This window comes from Budorcas taxicolor, chromosome 22 (assembly GCF_023091745.1).
Source record: "Budorcas taxicolor isolate Tak-1 chromosome 22, Takin1.1, whole genome shotgun sequence".
NCBI lineage: Eukaryota > Metazoa > Chordata > Mammalia > Artiodactyla > Bovidae > Budorcas > Budorcas taxicolor.
In genome coordinates, this window is record NC_068931.1 from 25,789,730 (window position 1) to 25,813,832 (window position 24,103).

The 24,103-nt window shown below is 40.1% G+C and overlaps 1 protein-coding gene across 1 annotated transcript in view; it reads right to left on the minus strand.

Annotated features, from left to right (window-relative positions):
• Nucleotides 1–24,103, minus strand: part of RNF125 (ring finger protein 125) — a 42,319-nt gene that overhangs the window by 14,441 nt on the left and 3,775 nt on the right. The window contains exons 2-4 of the mRNA XM_052660601.1: nucleotides 7,786–7,939; nucleotides 4,435–4,529; nucleotides 1,016–1,106 (exon numbers count right to left, since the gene is read on the minus strand). Coding sequence (XP_052516561.1) covers nucleotides 1,016–1,106; nucleotides 4,435–4,529; nucleotides 7,786–7,939 — 340 coding nt within the window. The remainder of the gene's footprint in view (nucleotides 1–1,015; nucleotides 1,107–4,434; nucleotides 4,530–7,785; nucleotides 7,940–24,103) is intronic.

Sequence of the window (24,103 nt, forward strand, 5' to 3'; positions counted from 1 at the left end):
AAAACTTTAAAACTCAAAAACCCCCCAAACTTTTACATATATGAAACACACACACACACACATACATATTTTAGTTCTGTTTCAGTTCAGTTCAGTTCAGTTCATAAAATCCAAAATAATCTTCAAGGTATCATTTTACATCTGTCAATTTAAAAATAAATGTAACCCAATTTTGGCCAGTTACGGTGAAAGCAGTTTACTCAACAATTGCTGACACAAATATAAACTGACTCAAACTTTTTAGAATACGTTTTGAGTGTTAATTAAAACTTGCACTCTTGGGCCCCAAAATATCAATTTATGGAATTTCCTCTTAAGAAAAAAACGATATAGAAAGTTTAAACCTACATGAACGTGAATGCAAATCCTAAAAACTGGCAGCAATCCAAATTTTAAAAACAAGTAAAATGGCCAAGTAGATGATGATGATCCATCATCACCCTGCCTTACCTCTCAACTATACAAAAATGAAAATTGTAAGAGCCACACTGCAAAGCAGAACTAAGAAAGGCAGCATTCACAATAGATCAAGGAAATAATAAACAATATGCATTTTAATCTGTGAGCCTATTGATGAATATTCAGACTCTGAAATAAATTAATGAATTGATTAATAAAGGTGAATGACTTCCTACTTTTCATGTCTAGTGTATTATTGCCTTGATAACCATATTTGCATTATTAAAAAATGTTTCTCACTTAGGATGTGAGCACAGTTAGCATACTAACATTAAATCTTAACTATGCATTTTTGATCTGCTTAGTTGATTACGCCCATGATTATCTGTAAGAGACAATGTTGTCTAATTCCATAAATGAAAGAGTAATTGCGCACTGGTAATTCTTGTCAGTTTCAACTAGACACTTTCACATGGTGTTCATAGTCATAGAATCACTGTAACCTTGACATAAATTATCCTTTATGATATATCCATAAATAGAAGCCCATAAATGGATTTTCTAATGTATATCAAATTTAGATACTGCAGGAATATATAGTAACATAATTTCTCACCACAGGTCTCCTTTCTGATCTGTGATGAGTAATGCAATGATCCAGCAAACTGTCTTCATCCAATTCCTTCTGACAAAAAGGACATACACACCTGGAAATTGCATAGAACACAAATATTACTGAAATTACTGATAATTAGACAGCAGTCACTTAACTAGAGATAAAAAACAGAATGTAGGTGGATCTAGTTTCTAGTGCTCATTCCTTCGATTTCATATTCATTTTCCTATCCTGATAATAATCTTGGTGCCTAAATTTTTTCTCATGAGCAATGCAAATGTGTAACCTCACAGGGGCAGGACAGAGACACAGTTATAGTGCATGTGAAGCACTTTATTTTCTTTGGAAGGAAAGTACACTCTGAGTGCTCCATTAACTGAGAAACAGAGGATCATACCACCCAGCTGTATCTATGTTACTTTTTCTGTCTCTTTTACTTCTTTTTCTAATTCAGGTAACATCTGAATTGGGTGTTACTTGTTCTCCAACCAGAATATCTGATGACACTGGCAAATATAACCACAGATGTCAACTCACAGTATTAGCATCCAGTGAAGAAAGAAAAACAGCCCACAACTATCTTGTTACTTCTTTATGCGCATCTAGGAGTACCTGTCCTTCACATCTGTGTTGTCCAGTGGAGTAGCTATTAGGTATGTGTCTACCAGGCACTTGAAATATGGTCAGTCCAAACTGAGATATGCTAGAAGTTTAAAATACACTCTGAAGTTTACAAGCTTTATATATAAAATGTCTCAATAATTTATATATTAATGACATGTTCAAAGGAGAATATTTTAACCAGTTGAATACATACATGAAAAATTAATTTCACTTGTTTTTACTTTTTGAATATTGCTACTAGAGAATTTAAAATTACATGTGTTCTGCATTATATTTCCATTGCATAGTGCTGCCTTAAATTCTTAGGGACAATACAGAGGCTTGGGATTTTTCACTCATTTTCCATTATAGATATAACTTCCTGTTCCCCAAGACATGTATTCTGGATAGTTTCCTTGCATAAGAACTTAAAAAATTTGAATTATGTTATAAGTTCTATAAAGCAAAGATTTCTATATTAAATGCAAATATTAATCTATCTTGTAAGACTAATTAATCAACAACCCTTCTCATTTTGGTTATTTTAACTCTTTGTTGTTTAATTCTAACTAGCAGGATAAATTAGTATTCATATACTTTAAAATTTTCATATCAACTTTCCAATCAAACCACATGCTTCTTTAGCTCGCTTGTTAGCCTTCCTTCCTACTGGTCCCTGGGGCCAGTCTAACAGAATTCAAAACTCTTCTTAGAGCTAAAATACTCACAATTTACAGGAGTATGGAATAAATCTAATCCTATAATGAAAGGTGCATTTGCAAAGTAATCTCTAGAGAAACATTTAGACTTCTGGATTATGAAATTTAAGATATATTGGAGTAGTATTTCTTAAAAAAATTTTTTTTGGCTGCATTGAACACTTATAGGATTTCAGCTCCCCAGTCAGGGATCAAACCTGGGCCCTTGGCAGTGAACGTGTAGAGTCCTAACCACTAGAGTGCTAGGGCATTCCCCTTTTTTATCTTTAAAAAATTTTTTTTATTGAAGTAGAGTAGATTTACACTGTCACGTTAGTTTCAGGCGTATCGCACAATAATTCAGTTGTATATACATGTATATACATTCTTTTTCAGATTCTTTTCCTTGATAGATTATTACAAAATATTAAGTATTTTGTCCTGTGCTAAAGTGAACAGGAATGAAAAAGCCTCTTGCTGGAAGTGAAAGTGGAGAGTGAAAAAGTTGGCTTAAAGCTCAACATTCAGAAAACGAAGATCATGGCATCTGGTCCCACCACTTCATGGGAAATAGATGGGGAAACAGTGGAAACAGTGTCAGACTTTATTTTTGGGGGCTCCAAATTAAAAGACACTTACTCCTTGGAAGGAAAGTTATGACCAACCTAGACAGCATATTCAAAAGCAGAGATATTACTTTGCCAACAAAGGTCCATCTAGTCAAGGCTATGGTTTTTCCAGTGGTCATGTATGGCTGTGAGAGTTGGACTGTGAAGAAAGCTGAGCGCCGAAGAATTGATGCTTTTGAACTGTGGTGTTGGAGAAGACTCCTGAGAGTCCCTTGGACTGCAAGGAGATCCAACCAGTCCATTCTAAAGGAGATCAGTCCTGGGTGTTCATTGAAAGGACTAATGCTAAAGCTGAAACTCTAATACTTTGGCCACCTCATGCAAAAAGTTGACTCATTGGAAAAGATCCTGATGCTGGGAGGGATTGGGGCAGGAGGAGAAGGGGATGACAGAGGATGAGATGGCTGGATGGCATCACTGACTCTATGGACATGAGTTTGAGTGAACTCCGGGAGTTGGTGATGGACAGGGAAGCCTGGCGTGCTGCGATTCACGGGGTCGCAAAGAGTCGGACAGGACTGAGCAACTAAACTGAACTGAACTGATACACGTAATTTCTTAAAATGAGCATAACTAACATTTATCTTCAGGAGAGGAAAATAAATTATACTGAATATCTCTACTGGATAGCTGAATTCATAGGAAGACTTAATGGTTTCAAAGCCATTATCTCCATTCAGTAGTACACAAAGCATTTATCTATTTCTTCAGCAGAGCCAAATGCCAAACTTTGTAATTCCTTTGCCATTCAGAATAGTTGTCCTTCAGTTGCTGAGTTGTATCCAACTCTTTTCCACCCTCTGAACTGCAGCATGCCAAGCTCCCCTATCCTCCACTATCTCCTGGAGTTTTAATGACCTAGATTTGTTTTCTTTTTTTTTTTTTAAGAAAAAATAATGATCAATATCCTCCATTACACCTACTAGCTGTCTCTATCCTTCCTCCAGCCCCACATAAGATTACCCAGCAAACAGGTTGTAGGATTCAGAATGCCTGCCCCATGCGTGTTCTTTCGTGTTAGAATATATACTGAAATGTCACTTTGTCCCTTCTAAAGAGTAAGCAGGAAAATGAGAGGGAATGAGCTGGGAGACTGAGCAGTGGTGATGGAAAACTAAAGACAGTAATCTCATAACCATCATCTCCTTCAGACTCTTAGTCACAACACAGAGCCTAACAGAAACTGAACAGTTCTGCTTTCTATTTTTGGATCTTCCTCCATATAAACTTGTCTGAGGAAGCTTCCTCAATCTCTCCAGGGTCCAGTTGGTTCTCCCAGAAGTTTTTAAAGCAGAGAGAGGAAAATTCTTTTGTAATTACTGCTATTAATCATTGAAAACAAATGTTTACTAATAAGAGGTATTATGATTAGGAGCCAAAACATAACCATATACATATTTTCATAATAAAAATGTTACGCTTTCCAGCCCATTAAATTCTTTATAAGCATGTCAGATTTAGCATTAAAGCAAAGTGTACAGAAGCAAACCTTGTTGTTGTCTCTCCAAGCTCTTGCAGTGGTCCGTACTTATCTATGTACTTCTGGCATGTTCTTATGTGTGCTCTCATTTCACTGAGGCAAACCTGTATGAAAGCAGATCAAAATAAGCTCACTGTTCAAAAGAGGCTCATTTCAATCAATGAAGTCTTCTGTGACCAACTTCACTGCTTTCTTTATTTCAAATAAGGTCATAGCGTGGGGTCAGTTGAGTAAAAGGATGCAGTCAAGGTAATAGTTCAATCAATTTAAGGCATTATCAAGAATAACACTGATTTAAAATTTCTTTATAGTTAGAAGATCCGGGAGCTGAGTTCTTGAATTTGATTCTTTTAGAAAGCATATGTTTTTCAAAGTGAAAAAATATATATTAAATCCAACTTACTTTTTTTGGATACTATTACCTAAATTAGTGATGGAAAGAAGGAAGAAAGAAAAAGAGCAAAAGGAAGGAAAGGGGGAAAAAAGTAAAAAGAAAGAGATAAAAAGAATAAATAAATGGATTTTAGAGATGTCAGGAGTAAGCAAAAAGAAATCCTGTGCTTCAGGGAAAGATATAAATACCATGGCTTTATAATACATCCAGTAGCATTACATGAATTCACAATACAGAGCATACTTAATGGCCCCATTAAGAGCAAATATAAAGGACAGCTCTTGCAGTCCATTTTTATGAAGGCAGAATAAAGAGCCCTTGTCCTTCCAGATATACATTCAGAGATCCTAACCATGAGGGATCTGTTGCTGCATAGCACATATTCTACTAAATGTGTCATTAGAAACTCTGATAAGATCTTGTGCTAAAGGAAGCTTTGTTAGGGTTGTGGTAAGGTAGCTGACCCACCCTGCTTCATTTTGCCCGAGCTACGGAAGTTCAACCTCAAACATGAAATCTGCCATCTCAAAGAAGCAGTCGTAACTGCTTCACAAAAGACAAAAATAAAAGCAAATGGAAACGTTAACAACAAATCCTTGCTTTATCCATCTAAAAAGATGTAAAAGCTAGGACTGATGTAGGCAGCTGTCTTAAAACAGACTGCTTTACAACATTTAACATCCAACTTTGCACATCAGTGCTCTCTCCTCTCCCTGTGACTTTCGTTAAGAACAGTCCTTGATCAACATTCCTCATATAAATGTAGCAATCTGGGGACTGTATCCTGACAAGTGAATTGATAAATTCATAGGGTGTCTACCCCAGACACAAAACTGAAATCAGTTGTCAGCGGTGGCAGGAGTATATAAGCCACTGCGCTTGCCTTAAAGGTGTTTATATTCTAATAGAGGAAAAACAAATGAACAAAGGATGTGAAGACAAGTAGATAGGAAACCGTTCAATACTGGGGACTGGGATACTCATGGAATGGAGATCTGGCCAGGACTCATAGGAAGCAGAGTTGAGAATGCCTAATATCCCAGCAAGAAGAGACAGATACAAAGAAATCTCCCAAAGGAAAGATCAAAATACTTGTGAATAATCAGAAATAAGTAGTGAAAAAAGGAAGCAGATTCTGACCCAGGATAATAGAGAGAATGCTCTTGTTTCTGACAGATACCAAAGAACTGAATAACAGAATAATACGCTGAGTTTGATTTTTTGCATGTTGAATTTTAAACGATGGCAAAATATCAAAATAAAAATAAGCAGTAATGATTACTAAGAATGTGAAAAGCTATTGATTTGAGCATTCATTTCCACAGTGCTAAAATGAATCCTATCCAGTGATGCTAGTGGTAAAGAACCGGCCTGCCAATGCAGGAGATGAAAGGGATGCAATTCAATCCCTGGGTCAGGAAGATTCCCTGGAGAAGGGAATGGCACCCCACTCCACTATTCTTGCCTGTAAAATCCCATGGACAGAGGAGCCTGGTGGGCTACCGTCGATGGGGTTGCAAGAGTCCGACACGACTGAGCATACAATGCTAAAAGCCACTTGTGGTTTGTCTTTCATCTTTACAACCACCCTGTGACACGAACATTATCTTTTCCTTCAATTTACAAAGACTCAAACAATAACTCAGATTAATAATTTGCCCCAAATCACAAACAGTAAGTGAGAGAATTAGTGCTCAACCCTAAGATGTCTGAATCCAAAGACCATGCATAGATTCCATAGTCTCACAGCCATGAACAGATTTAGGTCTTATATAAATATTCAAAAAATGCATTTGAGCATTTACTATGTTCCAGCCACCATTCAAAGTTCTTGATACAGAACCTAATAAAACAGACACAATCCTTACCCTCCTGAAATCTGGTGGGGATAATGGATAATGGACATTAAATTTAAGTCACAAATATGTAATTACAAATGGCGACAAGTTAAAGAGAAAGCACAGACTGCTAAGAGAAAGTGTTTAAGAGATTATAATTTAGATGAACAATCAGGAAAGGTCCTCTAAGAAATTGAGATCTTCAGTATAAGATCGCCCTTTTGATCTCTAGACAGGTAATATCTAGATATATTCCCCATCGCAGTTCAAATGTAATGTATGTAAAACTTAAAACTTAACTCTGTAGATTCTTCTCCAAATTTGCTCCCCAAATTAGCACTTTCACCTACTCATCTCATAAACTTGGAAGCCATCTTTGACACCTCACTCTTATGCACCCCACATCCAGTTACTCACCAGTTTTCTTCAATCCCTCTCTTAAATACACCCTGAAACAACCTCTTATTCCATATCTAATGCTCTTACGCTAACCCAGCTTCCTAACCACTTATCCTAAAGGCCAGTAAACTGACTCCACCACTTCTGCTTTTGCTCCCTCCAAACCATTCTCCGTGCGCATGCCTGAGTGAGAGCTTAAAACTATAAACCTGATCAAAAGCTTACACTTTTTCTATGACACCCTATGGCATTTAAGATAAAATCTAGAATCTTTGACACAGCTTCTAAGACCTCACATGATCTAACCAGACTAGTATAGTATCAACGGTAACAGGGAGGCAGCGGTCAACAGAGATAAAAACTGCCAAGCCCAGAGCACCAGAGATGGAATTACGCCACTGGGCTTGAAAATAAAGCTACTCACTGGGTGGGCTACAATAACATAATAGAGGCCACATAATAAGGGGTGAGGGGAGCAATGGGAAGGGAGGAAACGGAGCTGGTCGATGAAAGCACTTGTTTGAGAAATTAGGTGATGGTGGGCATCAGGTGACGGCTCTCCTGCAGTCCCTACTTATGAAACTGGAGGACAGGAAGAGGAGAGACTGAGACGATCCACTTTGAAATCCGAGTAGGATGAGGTCAAAGGCAGAGGTGAAATGACTAACTGTCTGACAATTTTCTCGGCGGTCTAAGCTGGTAACTATGAGCAAAGGCAGGGTGACGTACCAGAGTGTCACATTCGGTGCAATTCCGGAACTCAGATTTCATTCTCTTGGCGACATCAGCTGCTGGAACGCCTTCGGAAGGAAGGTAGGCCCGGCAGTAAGGACAGGTCCACTTATTGTTCTTTAGACTGGTAGCGATGCAAGAACGGCAGAATCTACAGGACACAAACCAAGAACACGTCACTCTCCTTGACAGGAATTAAGGAGCCACCACTGGGGGTTCATGTGTGGAAACTGTGTTTTAATGACACCTTGCATACTAAGAGCAGTTCTGCCAAGTGGAAGCTCCATCTACACTATTATAAAATAGATAACAGATGAGAACCTATTGAACAGCTCTGGGAACTCTACTCAGTGCTCTGTGGTGATCTAAATGGGAAGGAAATCCCAAAAAGAGGGGATACATGCATACAGATAGCTGATTTACTTTGCTGTATAGCAGAAACTAACATAACACTGTCAATCAACTGTACTCTAATAAAAATTATTAGAGAAAAAAAAGAGCTCCATTTGCATCCTACACTTGCTGGAGAGTCTCTTTCTCTTCCCTGTGGGTCACAGGTTCTCACCACATGTACTAGACACATAAAAGGTGACAGGCAAGGTGGTGAAACAGCCTTCCTACAAACAGAATTCAAACTATAACTCAAATATCACTCAGCCACAAAAAAGAATGAAATAATGCCATTTGCAGCAACATGGGTGGATCTAGAGGTGATCCTACTAAGTCAGACAGAGAAAGACAAATATCATATAATACCATTTAAATGTGGAATCTAAAAAAAATGATACAGATAACTTATTTGAGCAGACTCACAGACAGAGAAAACAAACTTATGGTTACCAAAGGGGAAAGGGAGAGGGAAGGACAAATTAGGAGTTTGGGATTAACAGATAAAAACTACTACACACAAAATAGATAAGCAACAAGGATTTATTGTATAGCACAGGGAATTATATCAATATCTTATAATAACCTATTCATATAATAGAAAATCATCTGAAAAAGAATCTATATATCTATATGTATCTATGTACAAATGAATCACTTTGCCTACACCTGCCATTTCCTTCTTCAAAAGTGAGAATTGCTCAGTTGTGTCCAACTCTTTGCAACCCCATGGACTATACAGTCCATGGAATTCTCCAGGCCAGAATACTGGAGTGGGTAGCCTTCCCCTTCTCCAGGGGATCTTCCCAACTCAGGGATCGAACCCAGGTCTCCTGCATTGCAGGTGGATTTTTTACCAGCAGAGACACAAGGGAAGCCCCCTGAGAGTAACACATTATAAATCAACTACATTGAAAAAAAAAAACCCTATAACTCAAAGGATATCTAACATACTCTTTTCTTTAATCTTATTTTACCTTAAAATTTGTGTGTCGGGGGAAGGGGGGTAATAGGTCTTTGTTCTCTGGGTTTTTGTGTGTCAGACAAAAAACTAACAAGTTGAGGAGGTAAGACACATTATAAGTGTTCATAATTTTAAACTCATCCTCAGATATAGAAAATTACCTAATCAAAATTACCACTATTAGGAATGTCCTCCATGTCAATAAATACATTCTCTGGTTTTCTCAAAGATAATCTTGACAAAATATTAACATAATCAACAGAATTCACACAAAATCTTGACCTGTTTACGGGAACTGTTGAAAATTAAGTGCACACAGTAAAAGTGAGCATTTCAATAGGCTATACATATTAGCATAATTTGCTAGCTCTTGAAAAGTTCATCTATCATAGGTACACAATTCAAGGAAATTTCACAAACAAAATTCGCAAATAGCCATTGTGCGTGTGTGCTTAGTTGTGTCCGACTCTTTGTGACTCCATGGACCATAGCCCACAAAGTTCCTCTGTCCGTGGGATTTCCCAGGCAAGGATGTTGGAGTTGGCTGCCATTTCCTTTTCCAGGAGATCTTCCTGACCCAGGGAGCAAACCCACGTCTCCTGTATTGGCAGGTGGATTCTGTGCCACCCGGGAAGTCCCCTATTAGTCATTGTGATTAGCCATTACTGATTCTTGAAAGTATTCTCTTCTCCCTCTGTGATAAAACCCTTAATACACATAGAGGATACTTATGTCTGGCATTTGCTTGATGCTTTTCCAGTGGTCATTTATGGATGTGAGAGGTAACTATAAAGAAAGCTGAGCACCTAAGAACTGATGCTTTTGAACTGTGGTGTTGGAGAAGACTCTTGAGAGTCCCTTGGACTGCAAGGAGATCCAACCAGTCCATTCTGAAGGAGATCAACCCTGGGATTTCTTTGGAAGGAATGATCCTAAAGCTGAAACTCCAGTACTTTGGCCACCTCATGCGAAGAGTTGACTCATTGGAAAAGACTCTGATGCTGGGAGGGATTGGGGCAGGAGGAGAAGGGGACAACAGAGGATGAGATGGCTGGATGGCATCACTGACTCGATGGATCTGAGTTTGAGTGAACTCTGGGAGATGGTGATGGACAGGGAGGCCTGGTGTGCTGCAGTTCATGGGGTTGCAAAGAGTTGGACATGACTGAGTGACTGAACTGAACTGAACTATGTCTGCCCAGCACCCATTTCCCCTTACTCTTGCCACAGTATCCTGATTTTGCTCTGCAGGACCCACCCCTCTTATATGAGATGCAAACTGGTGGGACCCCAATTCAGGTGCCCACAATCCTTTGCTGAAGGCAGAGCACGTGATGTCGACCAGACTGAGTGAGTAAACCGTCTCCCTGGGAGACGCATGCTAAACAGTGACACAAGAGCAGATTCAGCAATAACTTGATGGGACTGCCCTGCTCTTTGTATACAACCCTGGATCTGCCTGGGTTCCTACCCTTTTCTTCTTTTTGTTACTAATGTTGTTTGGAAACTTTATGTTTTGATATAATTTCAAACAAAACTTTTTTTAATCCTGTGCCGTGAGGCATGCAAGATGTTAGTTCACCAACCAGGGATTGAACCGGTGACCCCTGCATTGGGAGCCTGGAGTATTAACCACTGGACCGCCAGGGAAGTCCCCATAATTTCAGATTTGATACACTGCTTTTTATTTACAAAGTTCATAACAGACCTTAACTCATTTAACCTTAACAACCCCCTAAGAAAGATCATTATTTCGTTTACAGATGAGCAAACCGTGGTACATACTGGTTGTTACTTCTGCAAAGTCACAGCTACAGAAAGTGCCTGAACTTGGTTAGTCTTAAGGTAGGTTTTCTTTTTCTTTTTTCTATTAAGTGGCAGTGTTCAGTGCTATAGAATTCTACTATTTTCTGTTGACCAATCATGATATGATAGTATTAAATGAGTAACAGTTATATAATCACAACAGTAAAAGATGTTTAGGTGTTTACCAGTTTTCACAACCAACAATCAGACAAAAAAAATAAAAGATAATTACAATTGGGAGCCATAAGGGAAACATGGTTAACCTAACAATATAAAATAATTATATACAATTTTGGGGGTGAAATAGAATGATGTGGTAAGTAGAAGTGCATACATGCATAAGTTTTCATCCACACAGCCAGTCTATGTCTTTTGGTTGGTGCATTTACTTAATTTACATCTAAGGTAATTACTGATATGTATGATCCTATTACCATTTTCTCAATTGTTTTGGTTTTATTTTTTGCAGGTATTTTCCTTGGTTTTCTGACTCAAAAATTCAGTAACCTGTCTTTCCACAGCCACAGTTGCCCTTGTTGGAAACAGCAATACTTCCAGAATCAAAAGATCTAAGTCCTCTGCTGTCTTTTACTTCTGTATGCTTCAGGTGATTAACTGTAAGTTCTACGGCACAATGTTCTTACGTTTCCTTGTGTCCCTAAGGATTGGTTCTCAAAGTGTAAGAGTATTTATTACAAACAACAGTCCAAATGCTCAACTCGTAATTAACATTTCTAATGAACACTTAAGGTTCTGGCAGGAATTCTTTGTCTACATGATTTAGGAGCAAACAGGTAACACTGTGTTTCTTGTCAACTAAAAGTCACCCCCTCTTTGCTCACACTGATTTGAGTTTTGCACAAATAGAAGACAAACAGAAGATGAATACTGGTGCAAAGCTCCATGGTGGGCACTGGTCACATTACCTCACTTCACTCTTGCAGTAATGCTAAATGCTCCTCTTTCTCTCTACCCTGACTGATGGCAAACTGAGGTTCAGAGAGGTGTTAACAATTTGCTGAGGTCACACAGCTGTGAAGACAATAGTGAGCTGTTTGTTGGGTGTTTTTTGCCAGTCGCTCACAGCTTGTGGGATCTTAGTTCCCTGACCAGGGATTGAACCAGAGACCTTGGCAGTGAAAAGACTGAGTCCTAACCACCAAACCACCAGGGAATTCCTAAGATAGTAATGTTTTTTATCCTCAAGCAGTTTTGGGAGAGGCTCAAAGTTTGCAGTCTTTTTAAAGACCCTTGGGCTTCCTAGGTGGCATTAGTGTAAAGAACCCACCTGCCACTGCAGGAGATATAAGAGATGTGGGTTCGATCTCTTGGTCATCCCCTGGAGAAGGAAATGGCAACTCACTCTGGTATCCTGGCCTGGAGAATCCCATGAACAAAGGAGCCTGGTGGGCTACAGTCCAGTCAGACATGACTGAAGCGACTTAGCATGCATGACAAGTAGAAGCAGCAAAGCAATGAGATCACTGACTGCTGTACCTGCATAAGCCAGGTGGGCTTTACCTAGAGTATATTTCTGCTGTTATTTTGTAAATACTTCGTACATGTTTTTGTAACTATGATCAATAACCACAATAATGGAAATTCCTAGTAGATATTCATGAAAAAGAGCACATTTGAGGCATGTTTAAAACCAAGTCTCTCTCTATAACCCATTCAAGTCTGTACAGTGGTATTACCTGCGGCACGAAACTCTCACATGAGCCTGATACAGACACTGTTGCATTATATGAGAATATTAGCAGCAAATCTGGTAGATGAGTCCATTAACTGTACTCCTTTTAAGAGAAGTGTTTATCAAGTGGAGAAAACACATCAAGATCAAGGTGTTTTGGAACAGATTGAATTTACTGATTATGAGTACATAAAAACCACAACATTGTCACCATGCAAACATGCTGGATGCTGCTGCAGCTCAAGTCTCACTTTCTGGGCTGCAGAAGCAAGACTGTAGAACTGCTGAGTTCAAAAGATTTGAGGGGAACATTCTCTCCTTAAAGGTGTAGCTATCAAATTCAAGTCATGAGTGCTAGAGTTTCTACCATCCCTACCCTGGTATCTTGCCATGAAAAGTGTACAAGTGATTGGGACTTCCCTGCTGGTCCAGTGGTTAAGAATCTGCCGACCAATGCAAAGGACACAGGTTCAACCCCTGCTTGGGGAACTAAGATCCCACATACCACAGAACAACAAAGCCCATACCACAGACCCTGCGAATCACAACTAGTGTCCCTGCCTGCAACAAAAGATGCCACACGACACAACAAATGTCCCTCATACTGCAACAAAGACCCAACGCAGCCAAATATAGAAATGTTTGGAAAAAGTATACAATGATCAACCATTTTCTGAGGGGCCTAATCAGAAACCACTGAGGTTATTCAGCTTTATGTAGTATATACTACATAACAGGGAATACAGACAGAAAGTATTAGTCGCTCAGTCGTGTCCTACTCTTTGCGACCGCATGGACTTGCCAGGCTCCTTCATCCATAGGATTTTCCAGGCAAGAATACTGGAGTGGGTTGCCATTTCCTTCTCCAAGGGATCTTGCTGACCCAGGGATCGAACCTGGATCTTTCTCATTGCAGGCAGCATCTGAGCCACCAAGGAATACAGACAAGATAACTCAAAACTAAAATGTCTCAGAAAGCAAAGTGTAGAACTATATACACACAGTGTGAGCTTCCTGCAGGCTTGTAGGTATATAAGAATATCTGGGGTAAAGAACATAAGAACATTTACTTACCCATTGAAAAGACGGCAACTGGAAAGAAAGGGTGTGTGGTAGAAGAAGGGTATTTTCATTGTCAAATTTTAAGTGTGAACCACATCAACTTATTACCAACATTAACAAACAATTCTTTTAAAAAGTAAATCATCTGCAACCTCTTGGGATCAATGGTCTGCTAATGTCTGATAACACGAAACTTGCAGGTACCCCTTGACTCAGCCATACCAAGCCCATGTATTCTCTCAAAAGGAATTCTTTAAAATGTCCATTTGTACAAGAATATTCAGAAGGAATGTTTTCATAATAGCCCCAAACTGGAAATAACCCAGATATATATCAATAAAAAAGTGAATAAACAACCTGTGGCATAATCATACAATGAAATTCTACATAGCAATACAAAAAGAACAAATTTCTGATACAAGCAATAATATGGATGAAATTCAAAGACATACTGAGTGAGGAAACCAGACACAAGTGACCATATTTCACTTTTGATGAAGTTCTTGAACAGGCAAAACTGATCTATGATAGAAAAAAAAAGTTTCAATAATGACTGTCTACAAGGGTACAAGGACAGGCATGGCTGGGAAGGGGCATGAGAGAACCATATGGGGGCAATGAGACTATTCTATATCTTAATAGGGGTTTGGGCTAAACACAGGTCTAAGGGCAAATGTTATACCTAGAACGGATGCATTTTACTATGTGTAATTTACTTTTAAAAATCCCATAAATATTGAACTCTGGTTAATATTAATATAATGCATGCTCATATGAGAAGCGGTAGAGTGTGCTAATGTTTTTAACCCACTCTGAAATGCATTTAAAAAATCAGATGGATTGATGGATAAGTATGTGATAGAGAGATAAGTGCAAATATAGCAAAATGAACAACTGAATACAGATAGTGGATCTATGGATATTCACTGTACAATTCTTTAAAATTAGCTGTATGCTTGACATTTTTTCATAATAAAATGTTAGGGGAAATTAATCATCTTACTATGATGATTTACTTAAATTACTTAATTATATTTTTTTTACTTCTGAGAAAATTTAGTTGGAAAATTAAGAAGGGAAATGTTCAGAGGATGAGAGGTCTGAATTTTTTTTTTAACAGAATGTGATTTGAAGAGAAAAATAGTTTTTAAAATATATTTTTAAGAGCACTGAAATTCAGAGTGAGGAAAAGTTTAGCTTGCATTTATGATTATTCAAATAAATTTAAAGAGCGGGAACAATTGAAAAGATAATAAAAGGCTGAAGAGAGAAAACACAAACTGTTAAAAAAAAAACAATTTGTATGGCTTTCAGCAAGAACAATTATTCTATGGTTTATAATGAAGACTTTACAAAACCTGCACAAATCTCCCCAGACTCAACCAAATAAGCACAGACTCACTAACGAAATTTTTAATAACAGCTTATGATTGCCAGACAGTGTTCGACATGCCAGGGGTGAAACCATGGCAGTGCCTGAGGTCCCTGCTCTCAAGAGTTCCAGGATGAAGAGAGAGGATATAAGCAGGTAAACAAAAGGACGGGCAAAGGATGAATGCCCTGAGAAGAAAACAGTTGGCAATAAAAATAGAGCGGGTGGGGCAGAGGGAGACGTAAGATGGGTGGTCCCTGGGATGACATTTGAAGACACCAGACTTCAGAAGACCCGGGAATGGTTTTCCAAGCTGAACACAGAAGGTACAAAAAATAGGGACTGTTTTGCTGAGATACGGAAAGCCAGTGTGGCTGAAATGCAGGGGGCCCAGGGTCTACCTGTGTAGGATACAGATCATAAAGCCAGAGCTAAGAGTGATGGGCAGGCATTGGAGGGTTTTAAGTGGGAGTGATATGACCTGATTTACATTACAGAGATCACTGGGGTTCCTCTGTGAAGAATGGATTGGAGGTATGAGAGCCATAGCTCAGAGTTCAGCGTTAAGTCCACCATACAAGTTGGTTCAAGAGAGAGTGGTGGGGCTTCCCTGGTGGCTCAGTGGTAAAGAATCCACCTGCCAGTGCAGTTGAGTCCCTGATCCCGGAAGATTCCATATGCCGCAGAGCAACTAAGCCCAAACTGCCACAACCACTGAGACCGTGCTTTAGAGCCTGGGAGCTGCAACTACTGAGCCCGTGCGGCACAACCACTAAAGTCTGTGCGCCCTAGAGCCTGTGCTCCGCAACAAGAGAAGCCACTGCAAGGAGAAGCCCGAGCACCATAGCTAGAGAGCTGCACCTGTTCATCACAACTAGAGAGAAGTCTACACAGCAACGAAGACTCCAGCAGAGCCAAAAATAAACACAATTATTTCAACAAAGAGAGAGGGTGGAGGCTCAGACCAGCAAAGTAGCAGTAGACAGTGTAGGCGGATAGACAGATTTAGGATCGATTTGGAAAGCAGAGGCAAAGGGTTTAGGATTGACCAAATGACAATAAATATATGCCCCGTTACTAAGTGAAAGAAGTCAAATACAAAAGACTATTTACTGTATGATTCCAGAACTCAGTGACAGAAAGCAGATGGTGTTATGTGGGGCGTGGATTGACTGCAAAGGATTCGAGGGGATTTTTTTTTTTTTTTTTCTGATGTTGTTAGGTCTTTTCACTTAGTCTTTTTTTTTTTGTAATTGAAATATAGTTGATTAACAATGCTGTGTTAGCTTCAGGTATACAGCAAAGTGATTCAGTCATACCTATGTATTTACATATTAATATATATATTGTTTTTCAGATTCTTTTCCATTATATTACAAGATACTGAATAGTGTTGCTTGTCATATCATAGATCCTCGTGGTCTGCCTATTTTGTATATAGCAGTGTGTACCTGTTCGAGGGAAGTTTTAAGGTAAAGGAACTAACTGTCCTAGACCTTGTTTGAGATGGTGGTTATAGAATTGTATACAATTATGTACCGTGTTACCTCAATAAAGCTGAAAAACAGAACCCCACGAAACAAAAAATGCCTCAGTAAAAACACTGCATGAAAACCACAGAAATATACACTGCATGGAACCATTCAGAGTCCTGTAAGCGTCCCTCCCACAGAGCCCCAGGCCCTGAGTAGTAGCTACTCAGTCAATGGTCAGCAGATTGAAACAACTAAATCGGTTATGAGGAATGGGCCAAAGAGGAATTTTCAGGGCAGGGGCAAATGTTCTCGCTAATAACTAAGTGTTTTACTCCTTCTGGGAAAAACCCATGGAGTAAAAATGAACACAAGCCCAAGGAGGTAAGGAATTTCCATGTCTGCCCTCCTTCTCCCCTCCGTAAGACTGTATGATGACTCACAACAGACATGATCTGAATGAGGAGAATGTAGGTGAAAGCTGAGGATGGATGTCAATAGCATTTTTTTTTTAAGGTTGAGTTAATGTTTTCAAAAATTCTGAATGAGTTGTCATTGCTTCTCTCTCTCTCTCTTTTTGCCACCCCTGCGGCACACGTGATCTTAGTTCCCGGACCAAGGATGGAACCTGTGCCCCCTGCAGTAGAAGCATGGAATTTTTACCACTGGACCACCAGGGAAGTCCCAAATTGTCATTGCTTTAAACTTCTGGCTTCTCTTGAAAAGCCAAGTCTCCTGCAGCTCTGGACTCATGGGTTGTTGCCCGTTCCTGTTGGCGTTTACCCTCCTCTCTCACTCACACCACTTGCCTCCCCTCTGTTGAGCTTGCAGCTCCTGATGACATCAGTCAAGAACTAGATAATGATTCTAAGAACTTTAAAACTGGTTGGAAACTTAATTATCCCACCCCATTGTGTATTTTATTAACCCCTTTGCTAATCTGTTTCTCTAAGTGATTAGCAATAAAACTCAAACAACAGAAAAGTCGGCAAGGTATTGGAGGAAAATGAGGAAAGGGTTGCTGAGGACCTTGGGTAACTAAAGTTATGTCCACAATCTTAGGAGGGAAAACTGCACCCTTCCTTAGTAGAATCAAGGATGCGTTAGGGATTCCATGGGGCCCAGGGCTAGACAGGCAGAATAAGGAATCAGAAGTGAAGTGAAGTGAAGTCACTCAGTCGTGTCCGACTCTTTGCGACCCATGGACTGTAGCCTACCAGGCTCCTCTGTCCATGGGATTTTCCAGGCAATAGTACTGGAGTGGATTGCCATTTCCTTCTCCAGAGGTGACCCCCAAATGCAGTTCTGGAAGAAGCCCTTGGCAACATGTGGTTGGTCTAACATTTTCTTTACGTTCTCAGCACTGGGGTGGTTCACTGTAGGAAGGCCAATATGAAGCTGAATGAAAATCTTGGGTCCCTTGGGGAACATATAAATAGAATAAGGGGCGTTTCTATTGTTATTCAAAGGGAGGATGAAGGCTTCCCTGGTGGCTCAGTGGAAAAGAATCTGTCTACCAATGCGGATGTGGGTTGATCCCTAGATCAGGAAGATCCCCTGAAGAAGGAAACTGGCAACCCACTCCAGTATTCTTGCCTGGGAAATCCCATGGACAGAGGAGCCTGGTGGGCTACAGCCCATGGGGTCACAAAAGAGTCAGACATGACTTAGCAACTAAACAACAACAACTCCAATATAAGGCAATAAACGCACACACAACCAGTCTCCCTTTTACCACTCATGGATGGATCAGCCTGGACAGGCCCAAGTGCAGTTCTTCTCAGAGCACAGGCCCTCAGCCACCGTTCTTTGAAATTACCTTCAATGTTTTTATGTAGTCAATGAGGTTACTCCATCCTGGAAATCATTTTGCCTCCAAAAACTGACTCTGCCTTCGGAACATTGAATCTACACTCCATTATGAGTTGATTTTTATATTTAACCCCCCTAAGGAAAATTTCACTTCCTTTCACCTGTAATCTTAGAGGGGTGCCTCTCTATAACCCTCAAACACTGTCCTCAATTTGTTGCATCTTACTGTCAGTTAAATAGGGTTATTTGAGGCTGTACTTCTCAAACTCGAAAATGGATAAAAATCACATGGGCTTCTTGTGAAAATACAGTTTGAGATTCAGCAGACCTGAGTTGGGGGCTGAGATTCTGTAGTGCTGCTGGTCCTAGGACCAACCAGTGTTATTCACTCAGTCGTGTCCAACTCTGCGACCCCGTGGACTGTAGCCCACCAGGATCCTCTGTCCATGGGATTTTCTAGGCAAGAATACTGGAGTGGGTAGCCATTCCCTTCTCCAGGGGATCTTCCTGACCCAGGGATCAAAACCCAGGACCAGTGGTCACATTCTCTGGAGAATCTCGTGCAGCATAAAAACTCAATCTGCATCATTATTTATTTAAGTTCTGTTTGTTGGAAAATGTGTAATTTAATAGATCACTAATATTTATCATGCCTATGACAACACTAATGTTGCTAGGTAAACACCAAGCAGTCCAACCGTCAAATGAGGCAAATTTTAGGCCAGTTTAATCACATCTTTCTAAAATTCTCAGTAATATAGGCACAAATGAATAACCCTATAAAAGGAAGGGAGTTCAATAACTATGATGGGACTCCTATCTATGACTCAAACTCCACGGCATCAGTTGGCTGGCACTATGAAGTGGTTGTCCAAAGTGGTGCTCACAGAAGTATTCAAATTTTGTCTTAGAGTCACTCGTTAATTCAAAATACTTAACATTTGCTAAGCTTGGGAACTTAAAGCAGTGGCAATGTAGGAAGTGGCATTCCTTTATTAGAACAACGGCTCTCAAGAGTTACGGGTCTAGATGGAACAAGACTCTAATCATCAAATTCTCCCCCCAACCCTCACTTTTTTTGGGTCACTTTGCTCAGCATATGGGATCTTAGTTCCCCAACCAGGGATCAAACCCAAGCCCTTTGCATTGGAAGCACAGAGTCTTAACCACTGGGTTGCCAGAGCATTCCCAATCATCGTATTTTGAGTGATGCTTACCCAAGTACATTAGAAGGAGGAAGCATTCTATATGCATTTGTTTTAGTATCAGGGGCCTAAAAGGCTCATGTTTAAACTGCAAAGTTTCATCTTAAAATCAAATCACAGGTCAAGAAGCACATGAAAGGATGCTCAAGATTGCTTGAGCATCAGGGAAATGAGGATCAAAATCATGCTATCACCTCACACCTATCAGAATGGCATCACCAAAAAGCACACATAACAAATGTTGGTGAGGATGTGGAGAAGAAGGAAGCCTCATACACTGTTGGTGGGAATGTAGATTGGTTCAGGCACTGTGGAAAACAGTATGGAAGCTTCTCAAAAAATTAACAATAGAGTTACCATATGATCTAGTAATTCCACTCTTGGGTATATATCTGAAAAAAATGAAAACACAAATTCAAAAAGATATACACAACCCCAATGTTCATATCAGCATTATCTACAACAGTCAAGATATGGAAGCAAACTAAGTGTTCATCAAGAGATGAATGGATGGAGATGAATGAAATACTACTCAGCCATAACAAAGAAAGGAATTTTGCCATTTATAGCAACATGGGTGGACTTAGAGGGCATTATGCTAAGTGAAACAAGTCAGAGGAAGACAAATACTATGGGATACAACTTACATGTGGAACCTAAGAAATACAACTAGAGAATAAAAAGGAAGCAGACTCACAGATATAGAAAACAAACTAGTGGTTACTACTGGAGAGGGGGACGGGGGAGGGGCAATTTAGGATTAGGGGATTAAGAGGTACAAACTGTTAAGTAAAAAATAAGCTACAAAGATGTATTATACAACATGGGGAATATAGCCAATATTTTATAATAACTATAAATGGAGTATAACCTTTAAAAATTATGAATGACTGTATCAGACATCTGTAACAGAATATCATACAGCAACTACACTTTAATAAAAAAAAATCAAATCACAGGTCAAATATTACATGAGTGATAATCTGCAATCACATGGGAAACTTCCACAACCTCTCACTACTTCAATTTAACCACCTGCATCTGTGCCCATTTAATATTCTACATCCTCTTACACTGATGAACTGTCCATTTCGCTAACTAAGCCCAGCCCTTCCACTGAAAATCATAGCTCTGGAATTCTCTCTTCTCTACTGTGCATCAAAATTTCCCTCACTAAGAGGAAAACAACAGAATGGGAAAGACTAGAGATCTCTTCAAGAAAATTAGAGATTCCAAGGGAACATTTCATGCAAAGATGGGCTCGATAAAGGACAGAAATGGTATGGACCTAACAGAAGCAGAAGATATTAAGAAGAGGTGGCAAGAATACACAGAAAAACTGTACAAAAAGGATCTTCACGACCCAGATAATCATGATGATGTGATCACTCATCTCGAGCCAGACATCTTGGAATGTGAAGTCAAGTGGGCCTTAGAAAGCATCACTAAGAACAAAGCTAGTAGAGGTGATGGAATTCCAGTGGAGCTGTTTCAAATCCTGGAAGATGATGCTGTGAAAGTGCTGCACTCAATATGCCAGCACATTTAGAAAACTCAGCAGTGGCCACAGGACTGGAAAAGGTCAGTTTTCATTCCAATCCCAAAGAAAGGCAATGCCAAAGAATGCTCAAACTACCGCACAATTGCACTCATCTCACATGCTAGTAAAGTAATGCTCAAAATCCTCCAAGCCAGGCTTCAGCAATATGTGAACCGTGAACTTCCAGATGTTCAAGCTGGTTTTAGAAAAGGCAGAGGAACCAGAGATCAAATTGCCAGCATCCGCTGGATCATGGAAAAAGCAAGAGAGTTCCAGAAAAACATCTATTTCTGCTTTATTGACTATGCCAAAGCCTTTGACTGTGTAGATCACAATAAACTGTGGAAAATTCTGAAAGAGATGGGAATACCAGACCACCTAACCTGCCTCTTGAGAAATCTGTATGCAGATAAGGAAGCAACAGTTAGAACTGGACATGGAACAACAGACTGGTTCCAAATAGGAAAAGGAGTCTGTCAAGGCTGTATACTGTCACCCTGCTTATTTAACTTATATGCAGAGTACATCATGAGAAACGCTGGACTGGAAGAAACACAAGCTGGAATCAAGATTGCCGGGAGAAATATCAATAACTTCAGATATGCAGATGACACCACCCTTATGGCAGAAAGTGAAGAGGAGCTAAAAAGCCTCTTGATGAAAGTGAAAGAGGAGAGTGAAAAAGTTGGCTTAAAGCTCAACATTCAGAAAATGAAGATCATGGCATCCGGTCCCATCACTTCATGGGAAATAGATGGGGAAACAGTGGAAACAGTGTCAGACTTTATTTTTTGGGGCTCCAAAATCACTGCAGATGGTGACTGCAGCCATGAAATTAAAAGACGCTTACTCCTTGGAAGAAAAGTTATGAGCAACCTAGATAGTATATTCAAAAGCAGAGACATTACTTTGCCGACTAAGGTCCGTCTAGTCAAGGCTGTTTTTCCAGTAGTCATGTATGGATGTGATAGTCAGACTGTGAAGAAGGCTGAGGGCCGAAGAATTGATGCTTTTGAACTGTGGTGTTGGAGAAGACTCTCGAGAGCCCCTTGGACTGCAAGGAGATCCAACCAATCCATTCTGAAGGAGATCAACCCTGGGATTTCTTTGGAAGGAATGATGCTAAAGCTGAAGCTCCAGTACTTTGGCCACCTCATGCGAACACCTGACTCATTGCAAAAGACTCTGATCCTGGGAGGGATTGGGGGCAGGGGGAGAAGGGGACGACAGAGGATGAGATGGCTGGATGGCATCACGGAGTCGATGGACGTGAGTCTGAGTGAACTCTGGGAGTTGGTGATGGACAGGGAGGCCTGGCGTGCTGCGATTCATGGGGTTGCAAAGAGTCAGACACGACTGAGCAACTGAACTGAACTGATTGGTTCATTTCCATCCGCAGACAAAACATTTCATTCTTTTTTTAAAGAAGACGCTCCTGATCCCACATCTTTTTCCAGTGATTGCTCCAATCTCTCTCCCCCCTTTGCTTCCCAACTCCATGAAAGGGCTTTTGATACCTTCCATCTCTCACTTGCTTCTCTGATCCCTTGAGAACCCACTCCAATTAGTTTTGGAGCCCACATCCCACTTAAACTACTCTTCACAAGGCCACCCATAGTCTTCACATATAGTAAACCCAGTGGTCAATTCCCAGCCTTCATGCACTTGCCTTTTAAAGCAGCATGGATCATGTGGGTCCCACTTCCCTGGAAAATACTTCTTCTTTTCTAAAATAATTTTTAGTAATTAAAAAAAAATTTTATTTATTTGGCTGCACGGAGTCATAGTTGCCGGCATGTGGGATCTTTGTCGTGGTGCATGGATTCTCTAGTTGGAGCACACAGGCTCAGTGGTTGCCCTGGGCAGGCTTTTAGTTGCTCTGCAGCATGTGGGATCTTAGATACCTGATCAGGGATCCAGTGGGTACCTTCTGCAGTGAAAGCGCCAAGTCTTAAACTCTGGATGACAGGGAAGTCTAAAAGGTACAAACTTTGGGCTATAAAATAAGTAAGTCATAGGAGAGAATATAGAACATGACTGTAGTTAATGATACTGGATTGCTGAAAGATGCCAAGAGAGAAGATCTTAAAAGTTAATCATTATGAGAAATACACATTTTGTTAAGCATATATTCTGACAGATGTTAATTAGACTTTGGGTGGTGATCAATTTGCAGTACTTACAAACATCAAATCATCATGTTATACACCTGAAACTAATGTTACGTATCAATTATGCTGTGCTGCGTGCTATGCTTAGTCACTCAGTCATGTTCGACTCTTTGCCACACCATTGACTGCAGCACACCAGGCTCCTCTGTCCTCCACTATGTCCTGGATCAGTTCAGTTCAGTCACTCAGTCATGTCCAACTCTTTGCGACCCCATGAATCGCAGCGCGCCAGGCCTCCCTATCCATCACCAACTCCCGGAGTTCACTCAGACTCACGTCCATCGACTCCGTGATGCCATCCAGCCATCTCATCCTCTGTCGTCCCCTTCTCCTCCTGCCCCCAATCCCTCCCAGGATCAGAGTCTTTTGCAATGAGTCAGGTGTTCGCATGAGGTGGCCAAAGTACTGGAGCTTCAGCTTTAGCATCATTCCTTCCAAAGAAATCCCAGGGTTGATCTCCTTCAGAATGGATTGGTTGGATCTCCTTGCAGTCCAAGGGGCTCTCGAGAGTCTTCTCCAACACCACAGTTCAAAAGCATCAATTCTTCGGCCCTCAGCTTTCTTCACAGTCTGACTATCACATCCATACATGACTACTGGAAAAACATAGCCTTGACTAGACGGACCTTAGTCGACAAAGTAATGTCTCTGCTTTTGAATATACTATCTAGGTTGCTCATAACTTTTCTTCCAAGGAGTAAGCGTCTTTTAATTTCATGGCTGCAGTCACCATCTGCAGTGATTTTGGAGCCCCAAAAAATAAAGTCTGACACTGTTTCCACTGTTTCCCCATCTATTTCCCATGAAGTGATGGGACCGGATGCCATGATC